Here is a 15039-nt window from a genome sequence, read left to right as displayed (position 1 = left end):
GTAAAGGATATTGGGAATAGCAAGAGTAGTGTGCCATGGGGGGGGAACAGGTTGCAGGAAAGGAGTGCTAGGAGCGGGGGTAGGGGATGTGGCACAGGTGGAGACACCAGACAAGGTTTCTGAATGGACACTGAACCAATGAAAGCTACCTCACTCGTATTTTTATTTCTATTTTTGCACTACGTATGTCTGTCTGTCTCTCTGTCTCTCCGTCTCTCCCTCTGTCCCTCTCTCCTGTCTCTAAACTATATTTTCTTGTTATGACTTCCCAAAATAGGTCAAGTGTCACCAGTATTGGCCTGAGCTTTCTGAAAATGCATCATATGGGAATTTTGAAATAGGTTGTCATTTGGAAGAAGGAAACCCTGCATACGTCTTCAGAGAATTGACTTTAACTAATTTAGAGGTAAGTCATCAAGGACTGCTCTTCTCCGTGTGACCAACATACATTTCTGTTGCATGTCCATCCTTACTACCTACCGACTAACTATTCAACATCACTCGCTTGTGTTTCCTGATCTCTGTTTGCCGTCCTGAGTACTTATCACAAGATGTTAGCTGATTATGTCATTGGGAGTGCAATGTACACCCACATTGCTACAGGAAATTCACCCAATTGAAGTTCACAAGTCACTACCAAAAACAGTGAGATACGGAATAAAAATAGACTTTTAAAGAATGTGTAAGTAGAAAATAACTAAATAAACACAATCTGAAACAAGATGTTTCCATTATTTCTTGGGGCTTAAGTGACCAAAAATGGTGAGATGGATGATTTTCGAAGAACATAATCGTCTGTAATGCAAGAGTATCCTGTATCAGTGATGCAAAAATGGTAGTTACAAATTTATTGAGCCTGTCATACAAAGTATCTCCAGTTTGGATAAAGATTCTTATTGCAACCATTTGGGTGTTCTGAAGTTAGTGGTTTTTAGTTTCAGTTGGCAGAAATTATTAAATACTTTTTTTAAATTGGTTATATGTTTGTAAATTTGAGAATAAACTTTACTTCACTGATGTCACATCACATGCCAAAAGTGTTGTCTGTCTAATTCTCAGTAATCTCACATTTTACTTGTATCTTAAGATGCAAGATGTAGTTAGTTGACCATTATTATCAGAAAACTGACACTTTAAATCTATTTGCCACTTTGATGTTAAGGAAGTGCTGCACTATTGGAGGTGCCAGCTTAAATCACATCTGCCCTTTCATGTGAATGTAAAAGATCTTGCAAGACCTTGCTTGATGTTTATCTCTCTGATACCTGTGAAGCTATGTACCAATAGAAGACAAGCAAGAAACTAATTTTAAATGAACTTTTGTTCATGTGACTTTTGATGTTCTGTTGTTCATTAGCAATTTTTAGCAAAATATTCACTAAGAAAAAATACTTGCAGTTGTTAGGTATTTTTCCAGGAAATTATTCTAATGCCCAACCACAAGCACTTACAAATTTTGCAATATACTAAATGACTCTCTAAGCAGCTTTGTGTGATTAGATTTGTCGTATATATGGAAATAGGCTTTCCTGTTGACATTGTACAGGTTTAGCTGTTTTTCTTTACAGCAGTTAGTATTTTTAGAACATAGAACATTATAGCACAATACAGGCCCTTCAGCCCACAAAGTTGTACTGACCTTTTAGCTTACACTTGGGTATTCCTACCCTCTTTTAATTTCTAAATCTGCAGTTCACAGCTTCTCAAATTTAACAGGAAAACTGTGTGCTTAAAAATTCAATTAATGGAAAGAACTACAGTTACAATTCAGATGAAAACCAACTTACTGTACAATTTGATTTTGATGTTTTGCGCAAAGATGATGGGCAAATTTTTTTCACACCACATTACGGTAATGAATTTAACAGATATTTCTTCTATTGAGCTAGCTTGTGTGAAACCTGTTGTGAGCATGTGTCTTGCTTTAAATAATTTAGTAGTGCTGGTCAAACTTATTAACTCTTGGTTAGAGAAACCTCCTTAAGCTGGTCTCACTGTCTCCTCATTTTAATATTCAGTTTCAGATTGATGTAATTTGTGCTCAATAAAAAAAAAACACAAGAGAAGCACAATAACCAGTCAACTGATTTCCTCCTTTCTCACCTTTTTCTATGCTATCCTGGTCTAAAATTTAAGAAAATAACAAACCAAGCATTCCCCAAGAAAATTACCTGGAAGTGACTGCAGACTTCAAAGCAAAACCTTCTGACTCAAATTTTAAATGTGGTCAGCAGACCACAGCTGGAAATTCTGAGATGTAAATAAAACTTGAGATAGCTGAGAAGGGTTTAACCTGCCATATAGGCACTTACAGAGTCATGGAGTACTACTTCACTGTCCATGTAAAAAAAAAATCTGCCCATCATCTTTGCACAAAAAGCAAAATAATTGTACAGCGTTGGTTTTCATCTGGAATTGCAGTGCACTTCCTTCCATTAATTGGCCCATCTAGTCCATGCCAAACTATCATTCTGCCTAGTCCCTGCACTTGAACCACAGCCGTCCGTTGCCTACCTATCCATGTACCTGTCCAAGCTTCCCTTAAATGTTGAAATTGAACCCATATCCACTGCTTCCACTGGCAGCTTGTTCTGCTCTCTCACCACCCTCTGAGTGAAGAAGATCTCCCTTAAACATTTCCCCTTTCACCTTTAACCCATGACTTCTAGTTCTAGTCTCACCCAACTTCAGTGGAAAAAGCCTGCTTGCATTTACCCTATCCGTACCCCTAGTAATCTACTGTACACGTTGTGTTATATTACAATGAAGCAAAAGGAGCTTGCATGGATATGTTTGTTTTTGCTTCAAAGTGCATTTTACAATCGATGTCATCTTAACTAAAAACAGCCCGGAAGTTACCATGTTAATAGTAGGTAAAATAAAATTTGGAGCTCCTTGGTAACCTGTCAACAATTTGGAAACCCTAATCACACACTCCTAGAGTCATAGGGAAAGGGGAGAATAGCTTAGAAACATGCCATTCAGCCTACGGCAAACAATAACCATCGATTTACACCAATCCCATTTTCCCCACATTCCATCAGCTCCCATGTGGTTGTACTATTCAGCTACACCATGGCCAGCAATTCTACCAATTCAAATATCTTTGGCATTAGGAGCAAAGCTGAGCACCAGAAGAAACCTAAGTGATCACCGAGAATGTGCAAATTCCATTGGTCAAGAATGAACTAGTCTGTGGCTCTGTGAGACAGCAACTCTACTGACTGTGCCACTTACTAGTTTAATTTTGATAAGATAAACATGGAGGAGTTGGAGGCAAACCCTACTCCATTTAGTGAACTGTAATCTATTACAACTTCACAGAGAAATGAGAGCCGTCCACTCACACAGATCCAATATATTGCTTGGCCTGACCATGGTGTTCCTGATGATTCGAGTGACTTTCTGAAGTTCGTGCTGCTCGTTCGAGAAAAGAGAGTTGGCAAAGATGAACCAGTTGTTGTACACTGCAGGTAAATTGTCTTAAGCTGTTTGTAAACTACTGGAAAAGACATAAACTAAACCATCAGAATTTATTTATTTTTATTGAGGTACAGCGCAGAATGGGCTGTTCTGCCCCACCGAGCCTCACTGCCCAGTAATCCCTGATTTAACCCTAACCTAATCATGAGACAACTTACAATGACTACTTAACTAACTAACTGCTGCATTTTTGGACTGTGGGAAGAAACTGGAACACCTGGAGGAAGCTCACACCCAAGGTCTAAACCAACTTAGACCCAAGACGAGAGATTGTTACTTCCAGAGCAGAAACATCAAATAATTTTTACTCCAATTAGTGGCATTGTTCTAGTCTGTAATTTTATTAATAGGTTTGTTTAAGATAAATACTTTATTAATCCCAAAGGAAATTAGTGTCACAGTAGCATTAGAAGTGCACAGATATACAAATATTAAAGAGAAGTAAGAAAGAATAAAAAATAAGATACCTTAAAAATAAGATGTACAAGAATTACAAATCAAAGATTAAATGTGAGACTCGCTGCAGATTCTATTTTCAAAGGTATGAAAGTTGTTAAGTTGCGTTGGGTGTTTTCTTTTTCAATACTTGCAGCACAGAAAAATACTAATTAATCATTATAAACTATGTGTCTGTTAGATTTTTAAAAACGTAGATGCTGGGAGCCTAAACTAATGGAAACCTGAAAATTCTAGAGTTAATCTTTTTAGGTCAAAGACCCTTTGTTGGAGGTGGGTGAGACCCGTCGTCATAAATTGAGGAGCCGCTTCGTCAAGCATCTCTGCTCCATCCGCTAAAAGTGGAACTTAAATTTTAAATTGTGGCCAAGCATCCTGTTCCAATATGTCGGTCTGTGACTTCCTCTTGTGCTACGACGAGGTCACCCTCAGAGTGGAGGGCAACATCTTCTGTTCCATCTGGGTAGACACCAACTTGATGGCATGAATATTGGTTTCTCCTTTGAAAAAAAACCCTTCCCCTCCCCTCTTCCTCTATTCCCCACTCTGGACTCTTAGTTCTTACAACCTACGTATCACCTTGGGTCCACTCCTCCTCCCTTTTCCGTTATGGTCCACTCTGCTGTCCTGCCATATTCCTTCCAGTCCAGCCTTTTAACTTTCCTACCCATCTAACTTCCCCCCCCCCCCCCTTATTCTGGCATCTTCCCCCTTCTTTTGCAGTCTTGAAGAGGGGTTTTGGCACAAAACATTGGCTGTTTATCTATTTCCATAGATGCTGCCTGGCCTGCTGAGTTCCTCCAGCATTTAGTGCGTATTGCTCTGCAGAATTTCTCATGTTTAGGAGAAAAAAGAAACTTGTTAACCACAGGGAGGAGGGAGCATGTCTCTTTGGTAAGCTGGGGTGACCATGGTGAAGAGCTGTAAATAAAGTTATCTGATCAGTGAGTGAATAGAAAATGAGAATACAGACAGAAGAACAAAGATTTTTGCAAAATGCAATGCAGGAAGACGTGGCCAGCATTTTTCCCCTCTGTAAATGGAGACTATGCCCAGCTTGATTGCTTGGGCATGTCTTCCTGCTCATATGTTCATGTGAATGGGAACACATTCTAACTGATTCCATTCACTCTTGCTCACAGCTCATCTCTGCGATCACTCCAGTTTCACCCCATCAGGGACAGGTCTACACTCCTTGCTTTATTTCTCATGTTCACTTCTGACAAAGGGTTTTAAGTCTGAAAGATTAACTCCCATTTCTCTTCCCATAGAGGTCGCCTGACCTGAGTATTTCCAAAATTTTTTCTGAATATTTTTAATATAAAATGTGGTTGATAAAGTACCCAAATCTTCTGCAGGAATAATAGTTATAGAGAAGTAGCGATAGGTCATGCCTGCATTACAACAGCTCGAGTCACAGAAATTCATACTCAATTCATAAATGATTACCCAAAAAATTTGGAATAAAGTGCATTCTCACAGAGTTTATGTGGGAAGGAAGAAATGAATACAGTTTTTCCTGCTCTGATTGCTTTATTGGCTGTTGATGTATTCTGGAATGAAGAAGAAAAGAGGAGAACCCACACTAAATGCAGGAGGAACTCAGCAGATCAGGCAGCATCACTGGAAAGGAATAAACAGCCGAAGTTTCAGTCTTGATGAAGGGTCTTTGTCCTGAAATGTTGACTTTATTTCTTTCCAAAGATGCTGCCTGACCTGCTGAGTTCCTCCAGCATTTTGTATGTGTTGTTCTGGATTTCCAGCATCTGCAGAATTTCTTATGTTAAGGGTGAACAGAAATGAGTCTAGTTAAGAACATAGATGGTTTTCTTTTCAGTAAAGGATTATTCATTTTTTAAGAAAGTACCAGAACGTAAGAGTCCAGAGATTATTTAAAATATTATTCCCAGGAACTTTGTTGGGGAAAAATTGCCTGCAAGCCAAGCAAAGATCCCTGCAAAATATTAAGAAACTTTCAACCTAAACAATTCACGGACGTTCTCTGGGACATCTTCATGTGTGAAATTCAAGTCCTAACAGAGATGGGCCTGAACTGTATTATCACTGTACTGTGACCTGCCAATCCTTATTGGTGAAGTTCTAGTGATAATGGGCTGTTAGAAGAAGTGTCAGAGTATTGCTCTCAGATCTATTGAACTGTGTGCTTCAAAGATTCTTAAGTTCAAAGTACATTGATTATCTAAGTGTGTGTACAGAATACAACTCTGAGATTTGTCCTCCCACAGGCAGTCACGAAACAGAGAAACACTATGGAACCCATTCAAGAAAACATGAAACACCCAGTGCACAAGAAAAAAGAGCAAATTGCCAGATTTAGGCCTAAATTGGTGGGATTTTAGGGCGTAGTATTGTTTAACTAAATAAGAGTGTTTGTGGTGGGTTTCCTTGAAGTGTCAGCATGTTGCTTAATGTGAGCATTTATTTGAATTATGTGTATGTTAATATCTCAAAATTTGTAAACTGCTCGGGTTTATTTCATTGTGTTTGTGCCATGGTATTATCATGAAGAGTTCCTTTAATCGGGATGTTGATTCCAGTGCAATTTGTATAGACCTGAAGGAGGGTCTCGGCCTGAACCGCCAACTGTTTATTCATTTCCATAGATACTGCCTGACCTGCTTGAGTTCTTCCAGCATTTTGTGTGTGTTGTGATATACTTTACGGTTTATTTTGCAGTGCTGGTATTGGTCGGACTGGAGTTCTTATTACCATGGAAACAGCAATGTGTCTAATTGAGTGCAATCAGCCAGTGTATCCACTGGACATTGTTAGAACAATGCGCGACCAGAGAGCCATGATGATTCAAACACCAGTGAGTACTGATGACTGACTTTTCACTCTCCATCATCTTTGTCTCCATTGATACATTAAAATCAGTAAATAGGATCAGGTGATTTTTAAATTTTCTTTGATTTGGTAGACTGTCAAAATGACTACTTTACCTTGTATTCAGATGATCATCAATTCTAGAACACAATATTACACAACAGGGTTTCTTATCCTATCTTGTGTTTACAACTATCATTAGCTGTTTGGTCATCCCAGTTATATCATTTATGAAACAACACACATCAAAGTTGCTGGTGAACGCAGCAGGCCAGGCAGCATCTGTAGGAAGAGGTGCAGTCGACGTTTCAGGCCGAGACCCGAGACCCTGTCGGTCTCGGCCTGAAACGTCGACTGCACCTCTTCCTACAGATGCTGCCTGGCCTGCTGCGTTCACCAGCAACTTTGATGTGTGTTGCTTGAATTTCCAGCATCTGCAGAATTCCTGTTGTTTGCGTATGTCATTTATGATGTGTTTTTTTTAGTATATTATATATTTTGTAGTTTTCTACTTGGAAATTTAAGCAGTCAGACTTCTAATGCATGTTTGTAGCTTTCCTGGTAACTTGAACTATTTTGTTTCCTTTCAAATAACTATTCAGATCATGATTGAAATAACCCTCTCATCCGTAAATGTAATATAATTTCCATTATTTCTCTTTTTCCTGGAAGAATACGGGTCATTCCCTGTTTTTGTAAACATAAGTGTAACTAGGCTGTTAAATATTTGAAATTTGTATTGACTTGAATCGTTTTCCTAAATGTGTTACTGAATTCTCCACTAGGAGGTGCTCTGGAGCATTAAAGGTTGGTTGTCACTTGCATGTTGAAGTTTTGAAAAAAAAGTCTCATTAAGTTCGAAATACATATATTATCAAATTATGTATACTATATACCACCTGAGATTCATCTCCCTACAGGCACCCACAAAACAAAGAAACCTAATGGAACCCATTTTAAAAAAAAGACTGTCAAACACCCAATGTGCAGGAAAAAAACACAAGTTGTACAAACAATAAAAGTAAGCAAATAGCATGCAGATCTGAAGTTCACGAAAGTGAGTCCATAGTCATGAAGCCAGTCACAGTTAGGCTGAAGAAGAAATATTTTCTCTTGGTAGTGGAAGCCAGAATTTTCTGTGCTTCCAGAATCCTCTTGATAGTTCTACTGTTTACTGCTAAATGTACAGTTAAAACAAAATGCCTGAAAACATGATGTAAAAGTGGACCGTGTGACTAAGCATAATTGCTGGGATATAAAGTTAAATCATTTGTTCAGGAGCAGAGTTGAACTGCACCAAAAACAGGCTTTTTGACCCACACATCCATACTAACATGTTTGACCTTCAACCCAATTCTCTTTCCCCTACATTATGACTATAAGCTCCCTTGTCTTGCCTATTTCTTGTCTGTTTAAGCATAGTGCTTCTGCCTGATTCCACCACCACTTCTGGCAGTGTGATCCAAATACTGTTTCTGGAAAAAATTACTTGTCAGATTTGCTTTAAAACTCCATCACCTCACCTAAACCTATGTCCTCTATTTTTGAGACCCCTTTCATGCGAAAACAATTTTGACTATTTATCCTGTGCCTCTCAAAATCTTGTGTACTTCTGTCGTTTACCCCTCAACCTCTGCTTCAGGAAAAGCAAGCTCGGCCTATTCAATCTATCCCTCTAACTAAAGTCTTGCAGCTTTCCTCTGCAATCTCTTTTGCTATAGTTTATTTATTTAGTGCAGAATTGGCTCTTCTGGGCCTTTGAGCCACACCCACACGACCTAGCAATCCCCAATGTTCCCCCAGTCAAACCCTAGCCTAATCACAGGACAATTTACAATGACCATTTAACCCACTAACTAGTAATCTTTGGACTGAGGGAGGAAACTAGAGCACCCAGAGACAACCCACACATTCCATGGGTAGATTGTACAAGCTGTTTACAGAGGATACAGGATTGACCTCTTAACTTGGATGCCCTGAGCTGTAAGAATGTCATATGATGCTATTAATTGGGACAATAGTGATTAATATTGATTGATGGTGACTAATTGGATAACAGGATTGCAGAGTCATACAGCTCGAAACCAGGCCCCTCACCCCAAATCATCCATGCTGACTCTCGCCCAACAAGCTTATGCTGGCAAATTGAATAATTACATCTAAATTTATGGTTGTTTAATGTGACTCCTTCATTTAGGAATCTATGGGATGATTTGTTGATGTACTGACTCTAACTGTTAAAAAAGTCCTTTATGAAATATGCTTTCATTATTTCACCCACTTAATCAAATTAATATTGAACTTCAAAATTTTGCCATGCAAATCAATTTTATATAGAATAAAATATAGATAAATCTATTAAATTTAGCAATTGTATTCTTGTACCATTTGTTGTTCTTGATGTGCCTGCTTTACTATTGTTTCTTGCATCCCATTTTAGTTGAACATTTTTGTTAAATGGTGAAGTGCAAAGTATTATGTTAAACAACATCCTAACCCACTCCGTCATGCGTGTTAAATATTAATATGGTGAGGCTGCCATCTAATGCCTGCTATGTGCACATTTTAATTCAGTTTCAGCTTTTATTGTGATAATTCATTGTAGTCCTTTTCAGAGTTCTCACTCTACGTTACAAGAAATTGATTCCCTTTTTAATAGCCAAAAATAAAAGCAGCAATACTTCTATTAATAAAGTAACATACTGCCTGCCCTCTGACACGAGTGTCCTCTGAAGGGCAAGGCTTCATAGGTAATGTGATAATATCAAAGTTCAAAGTACGTATGTGTCACCATATACTACCCTGAGATTCATTTACTCACAGTAGAACAAAAAACTGCAACAGAATCAATGAAGAACTGTGCACAAAGACTGACAAACAACCTATGTGCAAAAGAAGACAAATCATGCAAATATAAATAGTAATAATAATAAATAGATAATACTGAGAATATCAGAATGTAGCAGTTGTATATTTGTATCATTAATATTAGGAAAAATATCTGAGATATCTTCAGAAGGAAAGGCTACAAAAAGGAAATTTATGACAAATATTTAATCAAAGATGTAGGCTTTTAGGATTTTGAAGTAGGAGGAGGAGCTCGAGAGACAGATTTGTTTCTAGAGCATAGGACATACAAAGCTGAAGTTACAGTGGTGGCCAGATTGGTGGAAAAAATTTTTTCATTTGCAGGACCCTGTTACAGAGGAGAACTTTAAGGCTTAGGGCGATGGTTAAAAAAAATTCCCTTTGTCCAGATGTTGCAAACATCCAGATTCATTTTGAGGCCATGCTTGGAGAAGGAAATGATAATGATAACAAGAAAAGAGTTTGCTACAGGGTATAGAGTTAAGAATCCAGTATTCAGTGTTCAGCTGGAAATAGTGGTGGCTCCTCAAAATCTGAAAGGTGGTCAATGATTTTTTTTTAACGCAGACTGTGGGAGAAGTAGTGGCAAGTATTGAAGGGAGACCTGTAGTAGCAGACATCTGGAGAACAGCCCCATTGGGGATGTCATCACTTACTTGTACCTGGATCAGGAGACAAGATATTGGGAGAATTCCTTGTCTGGATGGGGAAACCCTATGGTACAGTTTACTGATTAAGAGCTCTGACATGTAACACAAAAATGCAAACATCTTTGCTAGATCACCTGAAATGGATGTTGATTATGAATTAAGTTAAAATAACATATTTTCCTCTGTCTCCTTCCCACAGAGCCAATACAAGTTTGTTTGTGAAGCTATTATGAGGGTTTACGAAGAAGGCATTGTGAAACCATTGCAGTCATTACTGTATAATTAACCTAAGGATAAGACCTTATTGTTGAAACTGGTTTACTGTGTCATAATGTGCTTGCACATCACGCTGCCCTGACGTGTATTTGAGGTTTGGAAGGTTGGCAAACTGGAGCATGGACATTGAGAACCTAAGCACTGTTGCACTTTATGTTCAAAAAGAAATAATAATTTCTGCGTGTGTGATCATACTGATGACAATTAACATGATCACAGCTGCCCTCAGTTCTGAAATGCTGTGTCCACTGCTCTGGTTTTGTTCAGGGAGACTGTCAACTTTTGGATTCCTCTGTAGTGCCAAGAGGGAGAACTACCTATATAACTCTTCCCCCACCTGCCAATGAATATGTCCTCTTGCTTGCTTGGTTTAACTATTCAAATAGCCGCTTTTAAAGGCATACATTTCCTGTACATGAAATTGACAACCATCCTTACGAGACCCTTTGCAGTGGCATCCATGAACCTGAGTTGTGCACGGGAGTGGAATTACGGTTTGTTTTAATTAGCAATTGTTTTCATGCTGCCTTGACTAATTTTTAAAATCCTCTCATCCCCAGTAATATTGCATTCTGTAATATCGAATATAACAAAAAATAAACTTTAGTGAGCACTTATTAGTCAAATTGGCCCAAATTGTCTCTCAGATTTTGATGTACAGCTGTTTAACCTAGAGCAGTCACTCACTATATATTCTCCTCTGTTCCTTGCTCTTCCTGCACTCAAGTGCCACTGTTCCTGAATTAAGGTGGACATCAACTGTTTATTTTAAAATTTATCAAAATAGTTTTCTCAGATCTGTGTATTACACTAAGCATTAGAACTTCAAATGTAAATAACTATAATAAGAATCATAGCCTTAACCACCCACTTCCTATCAGGATATTAGAATCCAAGTGCTGGTTGCTGGTTAGCTACATTACCTAATGGCTAGGACAATCTATTCCAAAGACTACCCAGCCCTGGTGCTGAAATTTCACCTGACTTTAATGGACACCACATATATTTGGTGCTCATTTTCCACAGGTCTGATCCTGCAGTGAACCATACCATAGGCAAGGGTGTGTACCTAGAATCTTTTTATTTAATAATTTTTTTTCCTAGGCACTTGGTAATGGGTGCACACCTATCCTACTGGTCCTACAAATAAGCTTGCCTTATTGTGTGCTATTTTGATTTTACTTCTGTTTCGGCACTAGTCTTGCACCCAAAGAAATGCACAGCAGAGGGTGCTATAGAGTAATTTTTTTATAGTAAGACACTAAATCAAAGTACTAAACAGTACAAAGCACAATAGAGTTGTAAATTTAATGATAAATTAATAACTAATTTATGAACTGTTGATGGATGTTGCAGTTTTGCTGGTCAGCATTCCAGCGGTCATTTGCTCCCCAAACTTCATGTTATTGGTATTACTAAACATAGGTTCACTGCTTGCATCCTAATTATGGCTCTTTTGGAGAGGGTTCTGGAGCTTCAGGTCAAATCTTTTTGACAAATATGCTGACAAACGATTAAAATGGAATGTTCAAAGTATGTGGGAGAATATGAAAGATCCACATAGAATGTTAATTATATGAATTGGAGCCCTGTGTTACCAACTGAGTAGGTATGTGTACCTGCACATAATTAGGAAGACATTCAATTAAAATTATTAATATTTAAAATAATTCAGCACACCACTACGCTGGTAAATCTTGCACACACAAATTTAAAATAAATCTTCGTGGCATATGTAAAATGTAAAATACTTAAAGGAAAGTAAATATATATTTTTAAAACTGCAGGATCCAGAGGAAATTGACAGCTCCAAAGGCATACTGTTAATGAGCAGTGTGAATTCTACTGAAATCAGACTTGCCATCAAACAAGAATGGATGAGTGACTGTTTAATTTTTCCCTGACTAAATATCTGCACATCTGTACTCATGTATACTGTGCAGTTGTAAATAATGCTGTCAAAATTGATTGCCATTCATACCATTAGCACAATGCAGTTCCATTCACCTCATCGGGGTTGCAAGCAGAAGCACGTAAGCAATTGGGATGGCGAGAACAATGGTTTCAGTGCAAGTGGTAATAATGAAACCTCCCTTCCTTTTTCATTTCCTTTGCTCTCCTTGGTTATGCATAACTGCAGTGTTATTTTTGTTAAGATTTACCTGAAAGGAGGCATGTGAATTTGGTCTTTGTTTCTGTGTTATGCTGTAAATTGAATGTGAATGTATCTATCAACCATGCAGAATGGCAAGCGGTAGAGAATGACTTGGATTTTAAGGATAAATATTTTTCATACCGTTTGTATAAAAAAATTAAAAATTAAAAAGTTTGTAACTTTCCATTGAAAATTTTGCAGGTTTAAAAAGTGTTTAAAATGTAAATAAGAGCAATACTATTAACTGTCAGTTCAGTGCCAATTCATGCTGTACAGGTTGAATTCTCTTGCTTACTGACTCTAATTATGCAGGTTTAATGTTTCAATCATTTTACAGTTAAAATTACAAATTTCCTTTAGTAACTTTGAGGGCACTTTATACTACAATGTACTACTGACTGAATTATCAAATAATTTGATTTCACACGTGGATGCTAGGCCCTAACCATCTTTTGCTTTGCGTGTGAAGTTTAAAAAATGCATACTGATTGATAGATCTATCGATTAGGCTTTTGGTTCTAAAAGTTCCTTTTAATGAAGATGTGCACCTAGCTCTGGTACTACATAGATTTAATATTTGACACTGAAAGAAGAGTAGTCTTATAACTTCAGGACTGCACCAAAAATCAAAATTTTAGTGTTCTCACAGCTGAAAGAAATCTAAGTGGTTTGAGAGCTTTGTCATTTTGGCATAATTTGCTGGCAGTAACTTGCATTAGCCAGCATTCACCACCAATCTGACTCAAGGTTTTATCCTGTTCCTTTCCTTTATTCCCAATACTGTTAATCACATTTGTAGGTCAAGCCACTTGACGGGACAAGGGTATTGTGTACTTTTAAGGATTTTTCAGACAATACAACATATTGCAGAGCTATAGTTTGATTTTAGTAGCAGGATCTTTTAAGAGCATTACATATGATCAAGGCAGCATCTATAAAGTTTAAGATTGCTTGTTTTGTTCAGGTTGGGGCTCATTCAAACACAGTAAGAAAATAATGTGGTGTGAGGGATCTCTAGGGCAGAACTGAACTGAATGACTATTTTACCACTGTGGACAATTTATTTAGACAGAACTCAATTAATTTAAGAACGATTTTAAAACTCCCATTAGTGTTTCTGATTATAAAGTTTAAAGATGATAGTACTGACTAATATGCTGCCAGGCTGAATGTTTTGAGTAAATGTGACAGATTGCATAAAGTCTGAGTCATTCCTACTGCTATGATTTGTTATCCCGCAAGTTAGTCTAAACACTCCAAAGTACCTAAAAGGAAAAAAAAACTTTCGGTCGACTTTACATTTCCCATTCATAATTTATTTGATTCTAATTAATCTTACAACTTCCAAAATGTAATATGTAACAATGCCCAAGCTGGCGAATTGTGATGAAGACGCAGATTAGAACTGTCATAATAAATATGCATAATACTGTTAATTGCGCTTTCCTCTAAATGAAAGTAAAACAGTGCCTGATCCTGCAATTTGAACTGTACACAATTTTAATTTTAGTAAAATTTAATTGCAATTTTTATGACAAATTTGATTTTATGCTGCTTTTAAACTGCCTAAAAATACTGTTGGTACTGTACAAATTTAATTAGGAATGCTTTTCCTATTTTTTTTCATTGGCTTTTTAAGCCTTCACTTGAATTTTATTGACACTGGAAAAAATGTGAAATAAAACTTGAGCTTTTATAGCTCGTATGCGGTAAGAAGGCCTTATACATTTCATTTCTAAATTTGACGTTGTTTGCGTTTTGTTGTTGATATCCAACAAGTTGCCTGCTTGTTGAATATCAACCATAAAGAAAAGGATTAACTGATGCAGTACCAACGTAGTACAAGTGACCAGTCACTTGGTTTGGGGGTTGGAATGGGGGAGAAGGAAGCTGAATTAAAAATTCTATGTATGACTTTCTCTTCTAAATTTTTTGTGCATATGTATTTAATTTCACTTGACCAGAATTGTCTCAATTAGGTACAAACTTAATAGTTTACTTGTGACTCTTAACTGCTCTGTTACAATAAAATGTGCTTACGTAATTTAAAGTGTAGCACTTGTGAGTTTGTTTTGGAGTGGCAGCTGTACTTACATTTAACTAAACCTTTGTAAATTTCTGTTTATTAATATTTTAGTTTTAGTTAGTACTTCATTAGATTCAAGAAATATTTTTCTGTACATTTGAATCGGGTTTGATTTAATTCTGTACATAATCCAGCTACAGCATGTACAGTTAATCTTGCATTTTCTTTACAACAGTAAAGACCTGGTTTTAACAGCAATCAGTAGTTGTTGCAATTTT

At 37.3% G+C, this 15039-nt stretch overlaps 1 protein-coding gene across 4 annotated transcripts in view; it reads left to right on the top strand.

The window, feature by feature from the left end:
* Positions 1–14785, top strand: part of ptpn4a (protein tyrosine phosphatase non-receptor type 4a) — a 254199-nt gene extending 239414 nt beyond the window's left edge. For all 4 annotated transcript variants that reach the window (XM_072258734.1, XM_072258733.1, XM_072258732.1 and 1 more), the window contains 4 exons: positions 278–406; positions 3325–3473; positions 6637–6772; positions 10504–14785. In XM_072258734.1, the coding sequence (XP_072114835.1) occupies positions 278–406; positions 3325–3473; positions 6637–6772; positions 10504–10590 (501 nt within the window). In that variant the 3' untranslated portion in view covers positions 10591–14785. The remainder of the gene's footprint in view (positions 1–277; positions 407–3324; positions 3474–6636; positions 6773–10503) is intronic.
* The last annotated feature ends 254 nt before the right edge of the window (positions 14786–15039 follow it).

The sequence above is a fragment of the Mobula birostris genome, chromosome 5 (genome assembly GCF_030028105.1).
Source record: "Mobula birostris isolate sMobBir1 chromosome 5, sMobBir1.hap1, whole genome shotgun sequence".
Taxonomy (NCBI): Eukaryota; Metazoa; Chordata; class Chondrichthyes; order Myliobatiformes; family Myliobatidae; genus Mobula; species Mobula birostris.
Note: the sequence above shows the minus strand (reverse complement) of the source record. Positions and strands in the feature narration are given on the sequence as shown.